The sequence below is a fragment of the Lipotes vexillifer genome, unplaced genomic scaffold (genome assembly GCF_000442215.2).
Source record: "Lipotes vexillifer unplaced genomic scaffold, Lipotes_vexillifer_v1.1 scaffold190, whole genome shotgun sequence".
Classification (NCBI taxonomy): domain Eukaryota; kingdom Metazoa; phylum Chordata; class Mammalia; order Artiodactyla; family Lipotidae; genus Lipotes; species Lipotes vexillifer.
The window spans coordinates 436,023-457,714 of record NW_006794958.1 but is presented as its reverse complement, the minus strand read 5'-3'; the positions used below and the strand labels follow the sequence as shown (position 1 = coordinate 457,714).

The following is a 21,692-nucleotide window of genomic DNA, read 5'->3' as shown; positions in this document are numbered from 1 at the left end:
TGAATTTTTGAGACTAATTTCTCTTCTATAAATGAGGGAGAAAAGACTGTACTAAATAATCTACAAATTTGGATTCAAATTTAAGGTTTTATAATAGTAAATTTACTTATAAAATATTCCTTAAAATGTGAAGCTAAGTGAGAGAGCTGCATTTGTCTGTGTTGAAATGGTTTACCCCTGCTTTACTGAGGTATAATTGACAAAAAAACCTGTATATATTTAAAGTGTACATGTGATCATTTGACATACATATACATTGTGAAATGATTACCACAATCAAATTAATGAACACAACTGTCCCCTCACATAGTTACCCTTTTTTAGGGGGGAGGGGGAGGGGACTCTCTTGAAATATTAAATGGGAATGAAAAGAAGAGGGTCACTTACTTTCCTCACATGTACGCTATAGATGGCCACAAAGAACCTAGTTAGAAGTTATCTGTACTCTCCCTCTACTCTCTATATAAATTTTAATTTCTCTCCATGTGTTTTTGGATGACATCTTCCATATTAACAAATAGAAGTCATTAAACCAGCCCGTTATTGGAGTTTTTATGTTGTAAACCAGCCCCTCTAGATACTTCAGAGTCAAATCTGACTACTTACCAATGAAGTTTCTGTAATTCTTTCTTATTCCATTCCTCATCCTGAATTAAACCAGGTAAACATGCTAAGGAATACCTGTTCGTCTTGCCAGATCCCACTGTCTCAATAAGTGGAAGCTCATTGCTAATATCAGATTTCTGAAGATTTTCTTTAGCAGAACATCTAGCTTTCTTTTGTTTCATATGAAGTTCATTTTCACTCTCTTCAGTTTCAGATTCAGACATCACTGGGGTTGTCCTTGTTTTTCTTGTGCTTTTTCTCAAGTGAACCACTATTTCTTTGGTATTTCTTGCTCTGGTTTTCTTAACAACCCCAGCTTTCCTTCTAAATTCCTTTACTTTTTCACTCTCTTCATTAGACAAATCTGATGAGGACTGATGCTTGTAAAATGACACAGTTACTTGATTTTCAGTTTTCTTCAATTTTGATAACCTTGTATTTTTCTTAAAGTCAGAGGTGACTGTTTGTTCCTTTTTAGGACTAGGTATTTCTATTTTCTGGTTGACAGTGAGTAAATCACATTCACTACAATCTTCCTTGTTTTTACTTTTATGACCCACACTATACTCAAATGTACTTTCTAAAGTCTTTGTGGGCTTGCTGATTGGACTTGTAGGTTCACTTAAGTTTGATTTACTTTCTTTTTGATGCTTTCGCACTGCAAAATCTGTTACTGCTTTAATGGTGCCAAAGGACAGATTATAATTCATGCATTTTTGCTCTATAACTTTTTTAGATTTGAGTGGTGTTACTAAAATATAAGGTTTCTTCTGATGAACAGCCATATATTTTCTTTCTTCGTCTGAGAAAAGCTGTTCCCTTGATGTTAGAATATCAACGGATACTTTGGATTCTTCAGTTCTCTCTTTAATTTCATAAGACAAAACCAAAGATCAAAATTTCAAATTAGCTACAAACAAAATATAGAAAAAAATTTCCCAAATAAAATATACTGTTTCTTTCCCCACAAACTCCATTTTAAACACTATCGCCAAATTAATCTTCCTGAAGCACTGGTCTATTCAGATCACTGCCCCTTCAACTGTAAACATATACTAATTTTTATACCAATCTGTCCATGACGTCTCACAGTCTACTTAGTGTACACAGTTCCTCTGCCTGGTCTTCAATATAGTTCTAATCACTCACTGTACCCAAATCTGAATGATATTCTATGTCTGTTAATCCACTGCTTCTCAACTTTCATTAATGTCATTCACTCTACTTGGAAAGTTTCCTTCACTTACCACCTGCTTCAATTCTGTTCTATAACCTGCTTTATTTCTGTTTTCTAACCCACCTACCCACAAACTTTGTCTTGATTCCCTCAACTGAATGAAAGCTCTCCTTCAAATTTCCAGAATACTTTCAAATAATATCATGTTTGACAATGTGCCCTGCATTATAATTAACATACTTATCTTTCAACTGAAAAAAATTCTTAATGGTAAGAATTTCGTCTTCATTTTTGATTTTTTTTTTTGCTGGAGTTAGTACAGTCTTTCACATACATAGGAGATGCTAAATATTTGTTAAATTTGGAAGTAAAATATTAAGAAGACATAAGGAAAACCACTAGGGTTGCTAAAACCTTACTAAGTATGTAATATATGGAACAGAAGCTATCCTAGTTTAGGAGAGTTAGGAAAACATGGAACTCCATCTGCATGGCCCCATATGCATCCCCAGTGGTGGTCAGAGAGATACATTTTTGCTGAATCCCCCAAAACTCCATGAAGCATCATGGGCTAACAACCAAAGCAGAACTTGGGAATCTTTATTATACTGTGTCACTGGTTAAAGAAAGCAAATTAAAATGAGAGAAACTCTCCAATTTGAAACTTAGGAAACCAGAAGCCAAACTAATTTAATTTCTAACTTTAAATTATACAATTATAAATATATATAAATTGTAAATCATCATACCAATCATCATAGTGAAGTACTCCAACAACCTACACATATTATGTGCCATTTTACAAGATGAATGACAAAATGAAAGACTGATGGGTAATACTGAATGCTGGGGAAAAAAGAAGTCTCTAAATTATAGTTCATGGAGAAGTGGCACTAGACAAAAGTAATCAGGAAAGTTTCTACATGATTTCTCAATGGAATCATGTACCTTCATATTATGAGGGAAGAGTTTTCTTCTAATTCCTCATATAAACATTCAAATGTTCAATTGGAAATGTGAAAATTTTGAACTTTCTAATTTTGAACAAAACCTTTTTATTCTGAATATTTTTATTCATTTTATTAAATAATTTGAATAAAGATTCAGACCATTCTGGATACTTCAACCTAAGCTGTATGAAGTTAGTACTGTTAGTACTGTTTCCTCTCTACTTCTTTAAACACTTATAAATGTTCCTCACTTTCATTTCTTTTCACCTAGAAGAAATAAGATAGAAAAAAGTGCTATTAAGCTGATGGATTTAACTCAATATGAAATTTTAAACTTGCTAATGTGTAGAGAAAAGGTTTTAAATTCTGGTAGGCAGGATTTCAATGAAATTACTCTGAAAATCCACACTTACACAAAACTAAATTATGGTATTAAGTTCATAGAAGTCTGTACTTGAAGATGCACAATGGATGGTACTCCTTGCTCTTGAGATTATTACAGTATGGTGAGGAAGGCTGATATTATAATCATTTACAATATACTGTTAAGTATAATAACAGATATATAAAGTACTTTAAGAACAATACTATAATATATAGATTACAGCACTAAATATACAAAACATTAGGTAAATCATTAAAATACACACACACAATTATATCATCTTAAATTATCATTGGTTGGCACCTTTGCATAACCTCAGTTGTTTAATGTTAGATGTGTTTTTTTTAATATTTCAGTGGTTTTCTCATGGAAAGTGTAATGATAATGATAATACAAACAATAACAGCATCAAATCCACGACTAAAAATAATGTATGTGACAAGAAGACACTCACTGTCTTAATAGTTTCACAAAACAATGATCTAATGAATCACACTGGAAAAATGATACATCCAAAACAGAATACAGTAATATGTTCCCCTAAACTGAGCTTCTCAAGGAAAAGCATCTCGTTTTATTCATCTCTAAGTTCCTAACAGCTAACATAGATCAAGGTTCATGGAAGATGCTTTAAAAATGTTTGTTGAATGATTTTCCTTTGGACACAGCTGGCATGTAAATTACCAAACTTTAGTCTTTTACATTTGTATTCTCAAATACTTTACCAATAATACTCACAATTTGACTCAAATTCCTGAAAAACAGTACTATAAGTGAAAGGCAGGAGTCGGGGTAGGGAGATGATAAGACCTAAGACTAAAGAAGACTAATAAATAATTCAAAGTTAGATATACTTTTAGGGATCTTTTAAATTTCAGAGTAAAAAAGTATATAGCAGGTGCTGTAGCCCCAGGACTCCAGAATACTGAAGAGGTCTAGCAATGACAACAAGCAGTATGCCTAATTTGCGAGAAATAGGATGATTTTTGATAAAATTAAGGATTGAGAAGGAACTGGACCAACAGTTAAGGAATGAATTTTTGCTAGCTGTATGCAAGCAGTCATCCACATATTTATTCCTTTCTCTGTACTACAAAGGATGAGCATAGTTTCAATGGGGGTGGGGGACAGGAAACAGGGTATGGTGAGGTGGGGAGTGACATACAGGTACATTTATATCCAGTATGGTGCTATGTTTCTGGCAGAAGCAGTCCTGAACTCTTGAAGTTCTGTAAAACTCTTCATTGTAAGATCAAAGTAGAATTGGCATAAATTTATACAACAGAGTCTAGGAATTTTACTCATTATATTATCTAGAAAGGACTGTAAATACTTTTTTTCAGCTTGGGGTTGGGTGGATGTGAGGCAGATAATAGTTTTGGTAGAGTTGACACAGAACAGTTCTGTCAGCTACCTTCATAGCAACGGTCATTCAAAAGACATGCCATTACCTCCATGAAAGCAAACTGGTTTTGTCTATTAACAGGAATAATATTTAGTACAAAAATATAGGTATCTGTAATATAGGTCTGAGGTAAGCTGGCAGCCTAAATACCTTACGTCTAGAAAACTGAAAGAATAATCATTTTTCATTGTTATGTTGATCAGTGTTCTTGGTATTCTAATTAAAAGGTATAATTTAATGAAGTAAGCTGAATGCTGACTACAGGCAGTCTACATTGCAGTTTCTCCTCTTAAGCAGTGAAAAAAACCCAGGAATTTTAGGGCAGTATAAGTCAAGAACTCAATACTAAATTTAATGTAAACAATTAAACAGTGTGGAGCTCAGGTAAAAATTTACCACTATACCAACAGAGAAGAAAAGAGCAAACATACCCAAATGATCACAATCAAGGTCATAAGTGGCAGTGGCTCTTTGGAGGACATCTGTTTTTTTTCCCCCTGCATCACTTTTCATTGATTTTCGAATGTCAGGAACAACTCTTTCAGTTTTCTGTTTTTGTCTGGCCTTTCCTTCTTTCTTTTCACAAGACCTAAAAACAAGTATAGTATTTTTCCTCTAATATTGGTTTTCAAAAAACAAAAACAAAAAATGAAACCCATAAATGATAAATGAAACTCCCTCAGATAAAGCTTTTTTCCCCAGCATATTACCTTTAATCTTACATTATTTAACTTTCATGGCTTCTACCCTTTTCCTCCCACAAACAACTTAAGTATAACATCTTAATGACCTCTTAAGTTCTTCTTATCTATGCTCTTGTATTTCCCACTTAAGCTGATATTATAAAATTACAGGACAAATTCTGCCAGTTGTCTGTTCTTGTAAAGTTTATTGAAACACAGCCACACTCATTCTTTTTTTTTTTTACATCTTTATTGGAGTATAATTGCTTTACAATGGTGTGTTAGTTTCTGCTTTATAACGAAGTGAATCAGTTATACATATACATATGTTCCCATATCTCTTTCCTCTTGCGTCTCCCTCCCTCCCACCCTCCCTATCCCACCCCTCTAGGTGGTCACAAAGCACCGAGCTGATCTCCCTGTGCTATGCAGCTGCTTCCCACTAGCTATCTATTCTACATTTGGTAGTGTATATATGTCCATACCACTCTCTCGCTTTTCAGTACTATCTGTGTTGCTTTTCCGATACAAAGGCAGAGTCGAGTAGCTGTGATAGAGGCAGCATACCCATGAAAATACTATCTGCCCCTTTACAGAAAAAAATTGCCAGCCCCAGTTATACCTTATTACATTGTGACATGATTAGTCAACTTACACAACCTATCCCCTATGAGTTTTTAAGGGCAGGAATTAATCAAATTCAGACTTCCCTTGTGGTCCAATGGTTAAGAATCCACCTGCCAAGACAAGGGACACAGGTTCGATCCCTGGTCTGGGAAGCTCCCACATGCCGCAGAGCAACTAAGTCCGTGCACCACAACTACTGAGCCCGCAAGCTGCAACTACTGAGGCTGCAGGCCACAACTACTGAAGCCCGTGCACTCTAGGGCCCGCATGCTGCAACTACTGAGCCCACATGCTGCAACTACTGAAGCCCATGTGCCTAGAGCCCATGCTCCGTAACTAGAGAAGCCACCACAATGAGAAACCCGCGCACCTTAACGAAGAGTAGCCCCTGCTCTCTGCAACTAGAGAAAGCCCGCGCGCAGCGACGAAGACCCAGCGCAGCCAAAAATAAAAAAAAAAAGAGTACAAAGAAAAAAAAAAACAAGATTAAAAAAAAAATTAATCAAATTCTTCTTTGTTTTCCCAAGGCTGATACAGTGTCTGCTAAGCAAATGACACTTAGTAACTACTGAAGGAATGAATGAATTAAAAAAGGACCATGGCTTCCCTGGTGGCGCAGTGGTTGAGAGTCCGCCTGCCAATGCAGAGGACACGGGTTTGTGCCCCGGTCCGGGAAGATCCCCCATAGCGCGGAGCGGCTGGGTCCGTGAGCCATGGCTGCTGAGCCTGCGCAGCCTGTGCTCTGCAATGGGAGAGGCCACAACAGTGAGAGGCCTGGGTACTGCAAAAAAAAAAAAAAAAAAAAAAAGACCAGACTTCCCTGGAGGTCCAGTGGTTATGACTCAACGCTCCAATGCAGGGTACATGGGTTCGACCCCTGGTCAGGGAACTAAGATCCCACACGCCATGCGGCGTGGCCAAATAAAATAAAATTATTAAAAAAAAAAAAAGGATCAAGAACTTCAGACTCATGTTTAACAGCTACATGCCTCTTAAAGGGTAAGTGATTGTGGATGACTCCTTGAAATACATCAAAGGTTTTATTTTCCTTTTAGATTTATTCCATATTACAGAAGTTCTAGTAAAGTGTTACTGTCTTCTGAAAGTCTATGATCAAAGACAGCTTCAAAACTGGCATTTCCAAAAATACAAATTAAAACCACTTTACATTGGTTGCATGAGTATATACATTTGTAAAAGCTCATCAAATTTTATTCCTAAAAGATATAGTTTATCAAATGTAAATTATACGTTAATAAAGTTGTTTTTTAAAAAGTTAAAAGGTACTTTACCTTAACTGTTCTAAAAAATTATCAATGTACTCTTTCCATTTTTCTGGAAATCCAAACATAAATTTCCTTATGAGATAATTTGGGTAACCTATTTAATGATAAACAAACAAAAATTACCTGAAAGTCTAGATTTTAAAGTGATGTCATTAATTCATTAAATAATTTAAAAATATATACTTATTGCTTACTATGTGCCAGGCACTGTCATAGATACTGAGGATTCAGCAGTTAACAAAACAAACAAAAATCCCTGCCTTCATGAAAACTGGCTTCTAAACAGAAAGCAAACCAATAAGTAAAACATCTCGTTTGTTAGATGGTCATCGATGCCATGGAGAAAAATTATGCAGTTAAGGGGAATAGGGATACCAGTGTGTTCATTCTAAAGGAGGAGAAAGGGGGCAGGCAGTTTTTCAAAAAAGGACAGAGACATTCTCACAGAAATAGCATCATTTGAGTAAAGCCCTAGGACATGAAGGAGTGAGCAGTGGCAATATAGGGTTAAAGCAGTGGAAGCAGAGGGAACAAAGTGAAAGGGTATGAAGCAAGAGTGTGCCCAGCCTGTTTGTAGAATGACAAAGAAATCAGTGTAGTTGAAGTGGAGTGAGGAGAGGCTACTCAGATAGGTAACAGAGGTAGTTGGGGGAGATTATAAAGCCTTGGGGTCATTTTATAAACCGAGTGTTTTACTTTGGGTGAGATGGGAAGCTATAGAAAAATTCTGAGTGGAGGAGTCACAGAATTTGACTTACTTTAACAGGACTGAATTAGCTGCTATTTTGAGAACAATCTGTGGAAGTACATAGGGAGAAACAATGACACCAGTTAGGAGGTTACAGCAATGATAGAGACAAAAGATGAGGAAAGTCCAGACCACAGCGGTGCAGCAGAAGCCTGGGTTCTGGATATATCATGGAGATAATGCCAGTAGGATGTACTGATGTACTAGATATGAGTGTGAGAGAAACTGAGGATTTTAGGGTGTCTCCTAGGAGTCTGGCTAGCCACTGGAACCATGGAAAGAGGGGAAGACTGTAGCCTATATAGATTTAAGGGAGAAGACCAGGTTTTAGACATATTAACTCTGAGACACCTGTAGACATCCTAGTGGAGATGTCAAATAAGCAGACAGAAAATGAGTTGAGTGGCTCAGGGACTATTATTCATTACAGATAAAATTTGGCATTTGTCAAAATATGAATGAGATTTAAGCCTAAAAGAAATCAGCACAGCACTGAGTATAGAAAGAGCCGTAGTCTATCCCATCATTTAGAGGCAAAGAAGAAAGAAAAATAAGCAAAGAAACTAAGAAGGAACAGGGAATGAGGCAGTATGAAAATATGGTATTCCAGAAGCCAAGTAAAGAAAGTGTTTCAAGAAGGTAGGTGTGATTAACTGTGTCAAGTGTACAATGGATTTAGCAATGTGGGGGCCACCAGTGACTTTGATAAGGGCTGTTTTGGTGAAGAATTGAGGATTAATGCGTGATTAAAGAAAATTCAAGAAAAAATGAGAAAGAATTCAAGAGGAATTAGGTCTAAGTATAACAAATCGTCTGAGCTGTTTTGCTGTAAATGAGAGCAACAGTGGCTGAAAGAAGTGTGGTTAAAAGAGGGCCCCCCTCCCAGTTTTATTGAGAAATAATTGACATACATTACAGTATAAACTTAAGGTGTACAGTATGATGGTTTGATTTACACATATTGTCAAATGATTACCACAATATGTTTAGTTAACATCTAGCATCTCATATAGATACAAAAGAAAAAAGCAATTTTAAAATTTATAAATGTTATGAGATGAAGATTTAGCACCTGCACCTCTCCTTCCTCACCCTCTCCCCACATTTTTTACGATAATTTTATCAAAGATTGTTTGCATCACTATAACAATGTGAATATTGTTCACTGCAGAACCTATTAGAATACTGTGATTATATGTCCTTTCCCCATGCTGTACATTTCATCACTGTGACTCATTTTGTAACTGGAAGTTTGTATCTTTTAACCTCCCTTACCTATTTCACTCATTCCGACCTCCCTCCCTTCTGGCAAGCATCTGTTCTCTTTATCTATGAGTCTGTTTCTGTTTGTTTGTTCATGTGTTTTATTTTTTACATTACACATACAAGTGAAATCATATGTTATTTGTCTTTCTCTGATTTATTTCACTTAAAATTTATTACCTTCTAGGTCCAGCCATGTTGTCACAATAGCAAGATTTCATTCTTTTTTATGGCTGAACAATATTCTTTTGTGTGTGTATATATATATACATGTATATATATGTATCTGGCTGTGTTGGGTCTTCATTGCTGCACACGGGCTTTTTCTAGTTGTGGCGAGCGGGGGCTACTCTTTGTTGTGGCAGGTGGGCTTTTCATTGCAGTGGCTTCTCTTGTTGCAGAGCACGGGATCTAGGCACATGGGCTTCAGTAGTTGTGGCATTTGGGCTCAGTAGTTGTGGTGCACGGGCTTAGTTGCTCCGCAGCATGTGGGATCTTCCCGGACCAGGGCTCGAACCTGCGTCCCCTGCACTGGCAGGCGGATTCTTAGCCACTGCGCCACCAGGGAAATCCCACCACATCTTCTTTATCCACTCATCCATCTATGGACACTTAAGCTGTTTCTATATCTTGGCTATTGTAAATAATGCTGCAATGAACATAGGGGTGCATTTGTCTTTTCAACTAGCGCTTTTGTTTTCTTTGGAAAAATACCCAGAACTGGATTGCTGGATCATATGGTAGTTATACTTTTATTTTGAGGAACTCCCATACTGTTTTTCCTAGTGGCTGTAAGGAATTTACTTTCCCACCAACACTGCATAAGGGTTCCCTTTTCTCCACATCCTCACCAACGCATGTTATTTCTTGTCTTTTGGATAATAGCCATTCTCACAGGCATGAGGTGATATCGCATTACGGTTTTGATTAGTATTTCCCTGATGATTAGTGATGTTAAGCATCTTTTCGTATCTGTTGGCCGTCTCTATGTCTTTTTTGGGAAAATGTTTATTCTCTGCCCATTTCTTAATAGGGTTGTTTCTTCTTGTGATATTGAGCTGTATGAGTTCTTTGTATATTTTGGGTATTAATCCCTTATCAGTAATATAGTTTGCAAATATCTCCTCCTAGTCAGTAGGTTGCCTTATTTTGTTGACAGTTTCTTTTGCTGTACAGAAGTTTTTTAGTTTGATGTAGTCCCATCTGTTTATTTTTTGCTTTTGTTGCCCTTGCCTGAGGAGACAGATCCAGAAAAATACTAAGGCATATGTCAACAGTTTACTGCCTGTGTTTTCTTCTAGGAGTTTTATGGTTTCAGGTCTTACATTTAAGTCTTTAATCCATTTTGGGTTTATTTTTGTACATGGTATGAGAAAGTAGTCTAGTTTGATTCATTTGCATGTAGATATACAGTTTTCCCAGCATCATTTATTGAAGAGGCTGTCATTTCCCCATTATATTACCTCCTTTGTCATAAATTAATTGACCAAATAAGCATGAGTTCATTTCTGGGGCCTCTAATCTGTTTAGTTCATCTATGTGGCTGTTTTGGTGCCAGTATCATACTGTCTTGATTACTATAGCTTAGTAGTATAGTTTGAAGTCAGGGAGTGTGGTGCCTCTCTAGCTTTGTTCTTTATGTATTTAGGTGTTCCTACGTTGGGTGCATATATATTTACAATTGTTATATCTTTTTTATGGATTGCTCCCTTTACTATTATGTAATGTCCTTTTTTGTGCTGTTACAATCTTTGTTTTGAATTGTTTTGTCTGATATAAGTATAGCTAACTTGGCTTTCTTTTCATTTCCATTTGCATGGAATACCTTTTTCCATCCCCTTACTTTCTATCTGCATGTATCTTTAGATCTGAAGTGAGTCTCTTGTAGGCAGCATATATATGGGCCTTGTGTTTCTATCCATTCAGCCACTCTATGTCTTTTGATTGGGACCATTTAGTCCATTTGCACTTAAAGTGACATTTAAAGTAGTTACTGCCATTTTGTTAATTGTTTTCTGGTTGCGTTAGCAGTTTTTCTGGTTGTGTTTATAGTTTTTGGTTCCTTTCTTCTTCTTTATTTTTTTTTTTTTTGCGGTACGCAGGCCACTCACTGCTGTGGCCTCTCCCATTGCAGAGCACAGGCTCTGGACATGCAGGCTCGTGGGCCCAGGCACTCCACGGCATGTGGGATCTTCCCAGACCAGGGCACGAACCCACGTCCCCTGCATCGGCAGGTGGACTCTCAACCACTGTGCCACCAGGGAAGCCCTCCTTTCTTCTTTTGATGGCTATCTTTAGTGTTATATTTGGATTCCTTTCTCTTTTTTTGTGTATCTATTACAGATTTTTGGTTTGTGGTTACCATGAGGTTTATATATAGCATGTGTGTGTGTGTGTGTATATATATATATATATATATTACATTATATATATATATATAATTATTTTAAGTTGATGATCTCTTAAATACAAATGCATTCTAACAACCCTGATTTCTTACTCAAAAGAGGGTTTTTTTGTTTTTCTTTTTTTTTTTTGATAGGAGAAAGGAGAATTACTGGAGTAATATCCTTGAGTAAAAGAGAATAGGAGCTGAAGCATAAATAGGTGGACACAGACAGGAACATGGAAAGTTTGTCCACAATAAAAGGTACAGATACAAGCAGGTGAGCAAATGTGACAGAGAAGTTTTCTTTTGATTGTTCCTATTGCTCAAGTCCTCTTCTTGCTCCCCTACCCACCCAGATGAGAAAGGGAGGTAGGAGATGTGTAAAAATATGAAATAGTTATCAAGGATGATGGGAGAGTGAAAGGATTAGGGAGCTGTGGTAGGATACCAAGGGGCACTAAGTGACCACAACTTGTTGCTGGTAATCATAAATTTAAGGTGGACTATTCAGATGTGTTTTTCTTCAGTCACTTTAGCTGTGTACAAGGCATAGGCAGAAAATTAGATTGTATCAGCACTGGGGTTGTACCGGGCAGGTTCAACAAAGAGAGGAATTGGGGAGCTAAATTATATTCTTATAGTTTATTCTTACAATTTCTCACAAACAAGGAACATTTCACTTGAATGTTTTTTAAATCACTGGACTTAAACTGTCAATAAAAGTGATTAAACCAGAGGAAAGGATCAACATACATAACAGTTTTACATAATGTTGGCAATTTTATTTTTAATTTTTAGTTTTGATATATAATTTTAAAACACCTAGTAAAAAGCAAAAAAATGTATATCACTGTTAGATATATGGTTAATTGTTCCACTTAGTAAACTAATTCATCAATTAGTGATGACAGTTTTTACCTGCTTCTTTCATGGAAATCCGGTCTATCATTCCTTTTAATATATACATGTTTCCTGATAAAGTCCTAAGTTTGTTGTGCTTAATCCGTTCTATAATTGCATTACTGTGCCAATATATGTTAGTGATGTCTCTAGGAGAAAAAATAGCTTAGTTAAAACCAAAACATTCACATTTTACCAAGAGTCACAATGTACATATATAAGCATGTAAATTTATAACAGAAGGTAATAAATTTGCCCTCCAGCTATAATACTATTAATCTAATTACAAAACATTTGAGGGCCAAACATTGCAACAGAACTCAACCTCTCGGCTAATGTTATGCTCAGAGTACCAAGAAACTGTATTGTGGCCAAACCATACCCCTAGTATAAAATATATCATTAGCAAGAAAGCAGAACCTTCTCCATCTGGTGCTAACAACTGATGCTCAGCTTCCAAAGGATGATTTCCCTGTCCCTCTCCTCAGGGGCTATACTGTGTTAGCTTTCACGCAGTTGTATGGTTTGGATTATTCTAATCTTGTGTTTTTTCCCCTCACTACGTAGCCAAATGTCTTTACCTTCCTCTTTGGAAAGTACCAAAAAGAGGTTCAAATTGGGAAAAAACAAACTGCAGTATCAAATCACTGACCCACAATTCTACTCTTCATACTTCCTTACGTGAAACTAAGAATAAATATAAAATAGAAAAAAGCAAAGTATGAAGATGTATTAGATAAATGTTGAACATTCTTTGATTCATTAGATAACTAATAAGAAACATTCTAAATATAAATGTAATAAATAAGAAAGTTAAGTTCTTTAGTTTGGTCAAATGGAATTAAATTCATACATTACACTTTAACACAATATTCTCATCTTCTCTTCTTTCTATATTTATTTTATTTAACAAATATTAAAATAGTACTCTAAAAGTACTGTTCTCAAAGTCTTATAAATATTAACTCATTTAATCCTCAAAAGAACCCCAAAGGTAGGTCATACTATTATTGTCATCATGCAAATGAAGAAAACGAGACTGAAAGAGGATAAGTAATTTGCCCAACTCATATAGCCAGTAAAGAACAGTAATGGGATTCCAACAAAGGCAATCAATGCTGCCTCTGGATATTAAGGAAATGGGTGCAAGGCAGGCAGAAATAAAGTGAGCAAGACAGATTTTATACACTTAACTTATAAACTTGCAGGTAAGTATCTTGAACAGTGATACACAACCTTTTATTACAATTTTTTTTTAACTACTAAGAAAATTGGTTTTGGAGAATAGGAAATTGTGCTAATAGAGTAGCAGAACTAGGCAAAGCCCACTTACCAGATGATGCTTTTGCTTTAGGGAGAACCAGAAAGTGCCAATGATTACTTAATATGTAGCTGTATGGCAAAGTGTTATATATTTTGATTTCTTTTCTGGATCAGTAATTTATATCTGGTTGTCCCAATTTAGATGTGAGAATCTGGACTAAAATGCATGTAGTAAATATTAACTAATCATATATAATTAAGCAGATAATACCAGTTCACTTATTAGAACCTCTGAAAAAAATAAAGCACTGTGTATACAAATTTGAGCTGTCACTATTTTAAAAATAATTTGAGTTAACAGACAAAAGCAAGAAAGCTGGTTACAATCACAATGGTCATACTCATTTTACTTTACTGCCATCAGTTTGTAACCTCATTAGAAGTCTTTGTTTTATACCAAGATGCAATTTGTTATGCATCTCCTTTTAAGCTCTTATACACAAGTATATCTTATCACAAATTTTGTTAAAAGAATACCGAAAAGTTACACTTACGTCAATTTTCCTTCTACACATATAGCAGTGTTATCATTGATGACTTTAATCATCCATTCCTGTAGCTGGACTACCTAATTAAGCATAAAATGAAGTATGTTATTTTTTGTATTACTTGTAGCATATGCATTACAAAATCAATTTACATTAAATTAAAAGAAAAAACTTAGACGAGTAATCCAAATGAGTCCTTAGTGTTCATCTACGTAAGAATCACATTCTATTTTAAATAGCAATAAGGTAAAAACTCTTAAACATAATTGAACAAAAGATGAATGGAGGACTTCCCTGGTGGCACAGTGGTTAAGAATCTGCCTGCCAGTGTGGGGACATGGGTTCAAGCCCTGGTCCGGGAAGATTCCACATGCCATGGAGCAAATAAGACACAACTACTGAGCCTGTGCTCTAGAGCCCGGGAGCCACAACTACTGAGCCTGCGTGCCACAACTACTGAAGGCCGCACACGTAGATCCTGTGCTCCGCAACAAGAAGCCAGCCACTGCAATGAGAAGTCTGCGCACTGCAGCAAAGAGTAGCCCCTGCTCTCCACAAGTAGAGAAAGCCTGTGCACAGCAACGAAGACAAAATGCAGCCAAAAACAAAATATAAATAAATAAATTTAAAAAAAAAAAGATGAATGGAGAGACTGAACTGAGGTTATACTGCAGAGTTTGCTCTACAATCCAGAATCAATTATACTTTAAATACTCTTATGTCAAATACCCTTAACCACTAGGGAAAAAAAAAACACCTAAAATCCTAAGGTATCCATTAAAATACCCAAACTCACAAAAGACCCAATAACTTGGAGAAAAAAAGTTGTGTAATATACATTTCACCATCACTCTTACCCTTATGTAATTAGAGCTTTTTTGTTCTTTTGCAAAGTTGATTTGGAGTTGCATTCAATTTCCTATAAAAGTGACTGCTAGTAATCTATATTTAGTATTCTATTCCAAAGCAAACATCTGAACAGCTCAGAGAATTCTTTATTTTAGGACAAGTAAAATCCTACATTACTATAAAGGAAGATTTCTGTGAACAACTATGTTATGAAATTATTGCTTTTATTGTGTAACAATCTAATAATGAACTATTTCTGATGAGAAATACATCCATAAAAGTCATACTTTGAGTCGCCATTTATTTTATATATAAAATTATAAACTTACATATAAAGACAAATTATTCTGTGGTAGTTTTATGCTGAGTCAGGAAACTAAAATGGAAGGGTATTCATTTAAAAAATTACAGGTAGGACTTGGGAAAGAGGCAATAAAATTTTTTTTTTCCTACTTCTGCATTTGGAACTATAAGATATATCAAAGAATCTATCAGATGGAGATGGTATTAACAATAAAAGCTAACAGTAGGCAGTGTTCCAAACATCTAAAATACACTGACTCATGTTATTCTCATAACACTAGGAGGCAGGTACAATTATCTTCATTTCATAGATAAAGAAACTCTGTAAAGTCTAGTTCAATAACTTGCCCATATCACACAGACCTAGTTAGTAGCACAGATGGGTTACAAATCTAGGAACTTTGGCTCCATGATCCTGTATCATACTGCTTACATAAAATACCAAGGGACTTCCCTGGTGGTCCAGGGAGTAAGACTCTGTGCTCCCAATGCAGGGGACCCCGGGTTCTATCCCTGGTTGATAGATCCCGCATGCATGCTGCAACTAAGAGTCCGTATGCCGCAACTAAGAAGTTCTCACGCAGCAACTAAAGATCCCACATGCTGCAACTAAGACCCTGCACAGCCAAAATAAAACAAAAAACAAAACAAACTATGTTGTTAAAAAAAGAAAGAAAAAATCGGAACTTCCCTGGTGTCACAGCGGTTAAGAATCTGCCTGCCAATGCAGGGGACATGGGTTTGATCCCTTCTCCAGGAAGATCCCACATGCCGTGGAGCAACTAAGCCCGGGCACCACGACTACTGAGCCTGTGTTCTAGACTCCGGAAGCCACAACTACTGTAGCCCGCATGCCTAGAGCCTGTGCTCCGCAACAAGAGAAGCCACTGCAATGAGAAGCCTGTGCACTGCAATAAAGAATAACCCCCGCTCGCTGCAACTAGAGAACTCCCACGCACAGCAATGAAGACGCGATGCAGCCAAAAATAAATTATTTAAGAAAAAAAATCAAATATTCATTCATCAAACATTTGTTGAGCTCTACTATGCTCCAGGCACTGGTTCAGGCATGGGATTCATCCAGAAACAGAATAAAAAGGCCACCCTCTTCAGAGCCAACATTCGTGTTGTATGTGTGGTGATGGAAGGGTTGGTGAGGGGGCTGGAAGCAAGCAGAGTGGTGGTGGTGATATTCAAATAAATAATAAAATGTCAGGCAGTGATAGTATTAAAAATAAGTATAAATGGAGGATTTTTTTTTTAAGACAGGATAGTCAGGGAAGGTCTTGGAACAGAGAACTGAATGAAGTAAGGAATGAGCCATATGGATATCTGGGAGTAATTCTTCCAGGCAGAGGGAACAAGTACAAAGGCCCTAAGTAGGTAGCAAGGAGGGCACAGTAGCTTGAAAAGAGTAAGCAAGAGAGATGAGATGAGACTGGATATCTCCAGGATTGAATTATGTAGAGTCCTACAAGCTATGGTAAAGGTTTAGTGTTTTCTCTCTCTCTTTTTCTGGCCGCCAGGCGGCATGCGGTATCTTAGTTCCCCAACCAGGGATCGAACCCGTGCGCCCCCCATCCCCCACTCACAGCCAATGAAAGTGCTGTGGAGTCTTAATTACTGGACCACCAGGGAAGTCCCAGTGATTTCTCTTGAGGTGAGAAATTACTAGAGGATTTTGAGCAGAGGAGTGACATGATTTAATATTCTATTAAGGGGCTGCTGGGTAGAAATTGGCCTATATATAAAGATTCTGGCCTCTATTTAGAAAACAGACTGAAGGGGAGAGAGGCAATAGTGGAAACAGGGAGACTATAAGGCTACTGTAGTAATCCAAGAGATTACTGTGCCTTGGACTAGGAGGTAGTGGTTGAGCAATAAGGAGTGGTCATATTCAGGATAGCAGAGACAACAGGATTTCTTCACAGTTTAGATGTGCAGTATGAGAGAGAGAGACAGAGACAGAGAAAGAGAGGGATAGAAGAAAAAGGCCAAAATGAACCTAAAATTTTTACCTAAGTATTTGGTGAAATGGTATTACTATGTACCAATATGGGACACAATGTTAAATTTGAGATGCCTATTAGGTATCAATAGAGAAGCTGTACAGATAATTGCATATGTGAGTAGGGTTTACAAGAATGTTCTGGGCAGGAGATATATACTTGGCAGCTATCAGCAGAGAAATGGAATTTAAAGCTATGGCACTGGATAATAATAGTCTAGAGAGAACCAGTTTTTAGGACGGATTCTAGGGAATCCAACATTTACAGGTTGTTACAGGAGAAAGCAGCAAAGGGGAGTGAGAATGCCCAGTGAGGTAGCAGAAAATTATGAGAGTTCCTAGAGCCTAAGCAAAAAAGCAATACAAAATTTTGAGAAGGATGTTCTGATTCACTGTGTTAACCTCCCCCATGAGTGACAGAATAAGGAATAAGAATAATCATTGGATTTAATGATATGGAAATCATTGGTGAACCTGAAAAAAGCAATTTTCATGGGGTAGTGAATATGAATGTCCAAAGTGGAACTTGTTCAATAGGGAATGAGATAAGAAGAAATGATCACTGTGAATACATATACCTCGTTCAAGGTGTTTTGCTGTAACAAACAAACAAAAAAGGGGGTGGTAGCTGGAGTGGGATATGGAGTAAAAGGAAGGTAGACTTTTTCTTCATATTTTTTAAAAAACACAGGTCATGTTTCAGCATGTTTATATACTAATGGGAATGATGAAGAGAGGAAAAAATTGAGGGAAGAAGGACAAAATCCTTTAGGTAGCAGGAGGAAATGAAATGGCCTTGAAAAGGAACACAAACTGTTCATCCATTTTAACAGAAGGAAACACAGTATGTGCATATAGCAGCAAACAGACTGATAGATTTGGTGATGGGACTATGAGGTTCTCAATGAACTGAGAATGAGGAGGAAAGAGAAGGTGTGGAGGTTTTAAGAGAGAATAAGAGTGGCATACTCCTCTAGGAAAGTCAGAGTGTGGGGTGGATTGACAAATGAAATCTAGCAGGACTGATGGGCAATACTGAGAGCCCATTTAAGGTTTGTTGTCAAATTTAAAATGAGACTGGTCAACGTCGTTATGCATTTTGTTCCAGTCATCTTCTACTTCTCAGGTACAGATGAGTAGCAAAAAAAAAAAAGAGTAAAATTTAACCAGGGTTACAATTTTGCCAGAGGAAGACAGAAGGAAAAGCAATAAACAGAACTGAGTTTAGTCAAGGGGATGATTATAATGATGGACCATGGACTCTATGTAAGGTAAGAGAAATGAGGACAAAAAAAGATTTGATGAACTGAATGTTGTCTTAGTGGGGTGGAATATTGATGGTGGATATGGGGGAAAAGTACTAGAGGTAGAATGATCTGAGCACACAGGATTTAATAGTGAGAGTGGGATGCTTGAAAGTGAGGAGCTGGTGCATGGACTGGCAAACACAAGGGATGGGTATGACTAGAGTTGAGGGTATTGGTAGGGAGAAAGTCTCTGAAAATCAAGAATTCAAGGAGGCTGGATAGATTATCTACATGGATACTGATGTCACAAGAGTTGACAACAGAAGGAGTAGCAGAGGAAAAAGTAACAGGTGTCAAAACACTTCAACAGGATGCAAGCTCATGACTAGGAGGTTGCACTATAGATGACTACAAAAGGACAGAGGGAGTGGTAAAGCCTTATGGCACATGCTTCAAAAGTTAGAGAGGTGGAAGGAGTGGTTTTAGAGAGAATGAAGGAAAAATGACCTGCAACAAGAATGAGGAACAAGAGGAGCGCACCTTATATCATTCTAGGTCCAACAGAATATGGGATATGGGAGAAAAAAAAGCCACCATTTAAGAGAAACAGCCATAATTTTAGTTAGAGCAAAGTTAAGAGATGTTCATAGAAGATTGAGAATATAACATTTTGCTAAATGCTGTAACTCGAGTTCAAGAGAGCAATGTAATGTTGGGAGAGTTAAAGATGAGTGAGAGACTAGGTCAGACTAAGGCATGTACAGAACTGTATAGAGATAAGAGACCTGGGAGGCTTGGACTTTGTGTAGTACCTGAGGTAAACAGTACTATAGAGATGATGGAATCAATACTGTAGGGTCTCTTAGAACAGATGTCTTTACATCTTTTACTTAATCCACCTCATATTTTTAAGACAACATCTAAAACTTTTCCTCGTAAGTCTAAACATTTGCAAATAATGCAATTTCCAATAAATACACTGAGATACGAAACTGTAACTGTTATATCGCTCTTAAAAATTTAGACAGGGACTTCCCTGGTGGCACAGTGGTTAAGAATCTGCCTGCCAATGCAGGGGACACAGGTTAGAGCCCTGGTCTAGGAAGATCCCACATGCCGCAGAGCAACTAAGTCCATGCGCCACAACTACTGAGCCTGTGCTCTAGAGCCCGCAAGCCACAACTACTGAGCCTGTGTGCCACAACTACTGAAGTCTGCGCGCCTAGAGCCTGTGCTCTGCAACAAGAGAAGCCACCACAATGAGAAGCACGTGCACCACAAAGAAGAGTAGCCCCCGCTCACCTCAACTAGAGAAAGCCCTTGCACAGCAATGAAGACCCAACGTAGCCGAAAATAAATAAATAAAATAAAAAAAAATTTTAGACAGAATTCAAATATCATCTCAGTCTGATACCTACGATCATCCTTTTAAAAATAAAGGCTCAAACCTTTACCAATTGGAAAGTTTACATTGTATCTTCCTCCTTGAACTTGCATTTCTATTACACTTCCTTCAGAGAACTTATCCTAATATAACATAGTTTGATGGTCTAAAGTCTTTCATTGATCCCTCTGTATTACAACAGAAAAATTTCTCAAATCTTCAAATGCTGTAACTCTTCTTTTAATTGCTCTGTTAATAGAAGCCCAAGAATCAGGAAAAAAAAAATTTAAGAATAATACCTCACTGTTCATCCCCAAAGGGAGTTGAAGGCTGTACTAGTAATAGAGCAAAATGAGAGTTAATGCCTAGGTCTTACTTTTAATCCACTGTTCTTTTCACTAGGCCACACTGCCTCTACACTATTAATAACAAAACCCCCAAATGAAGATACTGTTAATGAGAAAGCAAAAGAGCTCATGCTCTTGAAGAATGGGGGTAAAAACAAATATACATCTGCCTTAAAAGTTTTCCTACCTTATTTTTTTTAACTCCATTAGTAATAGTTTGGCATGTACTTGGAGAGAGTTTCCAGGCATTGCTTTTTGATCTCTGAGGTATTCCTATATGAAATCTTGGAGTTGCAAGCACAATTTTACATGTATCATTCATGGAACCTGGAAGATCAGTCTCCCTGGGCATTGCTTTCTCATTTCCTTCCTTAATTTCCTGTTTTGAAGTGCCTTCTGTTGTAATCTTACTATCATCAGAAACCATTAATTGACTGCCGTTTTTAAAAGGAACACAGAGAGTCTCAATGGTGGTATTTGGGGATTTTTCACAGGTAGAATCAGTGCCTTCTAAAACAAATGTGTCCTTTTTGGACTTAGTGGTTGCAACTGTATTCTCCTTTGAGTGAAGAACTTGTCTAGCCAACTGAGCTCTAGTTAATGCCTTGTTTGAGACTCCTGCAGCTGAATCATTTTCATGTTCTTGGTTCAGAATTGGAAGCTCTGCAAAAAACACAAAACCAAACAAGATTTATAGAAGGATAATATGAAATTAAAAGAGAGCAACAGAACAACTGAAAACTTCTAATATTTTTTTCCTTTTTAAAACTGAAGTATGATTGAGTTAAATATTAGTTTCAGGGTATATAACATAAGAATTCAGTATTTTTACACATTACAAATAACGCACAACATAGGATCACCAAAATAACTAGTTACCATCTGTCACCATGCAAAGTTATTACAATATGATCGGCCACATTCCCTATGCCATACATGAAATCTCCGTGACTTATTTATTGTGTAACTGTAAGTCTGTATTACTGATCTCCCTCATCTATTTCACTCATTTCCCCTGCCCCAGGCAACTACCAGTTTGTTCTGTGTATCTATAGGTCTGTTTCTGTTTTGTTATGTTTGTTCATTTGTTTTGTAAAACTTTATATTAAAAAGTCTTCAGGTTAGAAATGTTCCACCCTCCTGCCCAGTCTTTCTCTGAGTGCAGCTGGCTTTTACAACTCAATCTTTTATCCACAGTCAATGCTTGTTGCCTACACAGGGGAAATAATTTTATCTAGAACATTTAGCCATACATTGAAATAACAAACAAACAAACAAAAAAGCACTTTACCATAAGTTAAATTGCACACAGGTGCCTTCTTTT

At 36.8% G+C, this 21,692-nt stretch overlaps 1 protein-coding gene across 1 annotated transcript in view; it reads right to left on the bottom strand.

Annotated features, from left to right (window-relative positions):
• Positions 1–21,692, bottom strand: part of MIS18BP1 (MIS18 binding protein 1) — a 54,168-nt gene that overhangs the window by 27,706 nt on the left and 4,770 nt on the right. Inside the window, 7 exon segments of the mRNA XM_007467376.1 lie at positions 607–1,471; positions 4,955–5,112; positions 7,126–7,213; positions 12,438–12,568; positions 14,237–14,310; positions 20,556–21,031; positions 21,660–21,692. The exon segment at positions 21,660–21,692 is cut by the window's right edge and continues 10 nt beyond it. Coding sequence (XP_007467438.1) covers positions 607–1,471; positions 4,955–5,112; positions 7,126–7,213; positions 12,438–12,568; positions 14,237–14,310; positions 20,556–21,031; positions 21,660–21,692 — 1,825 coding nt within the window.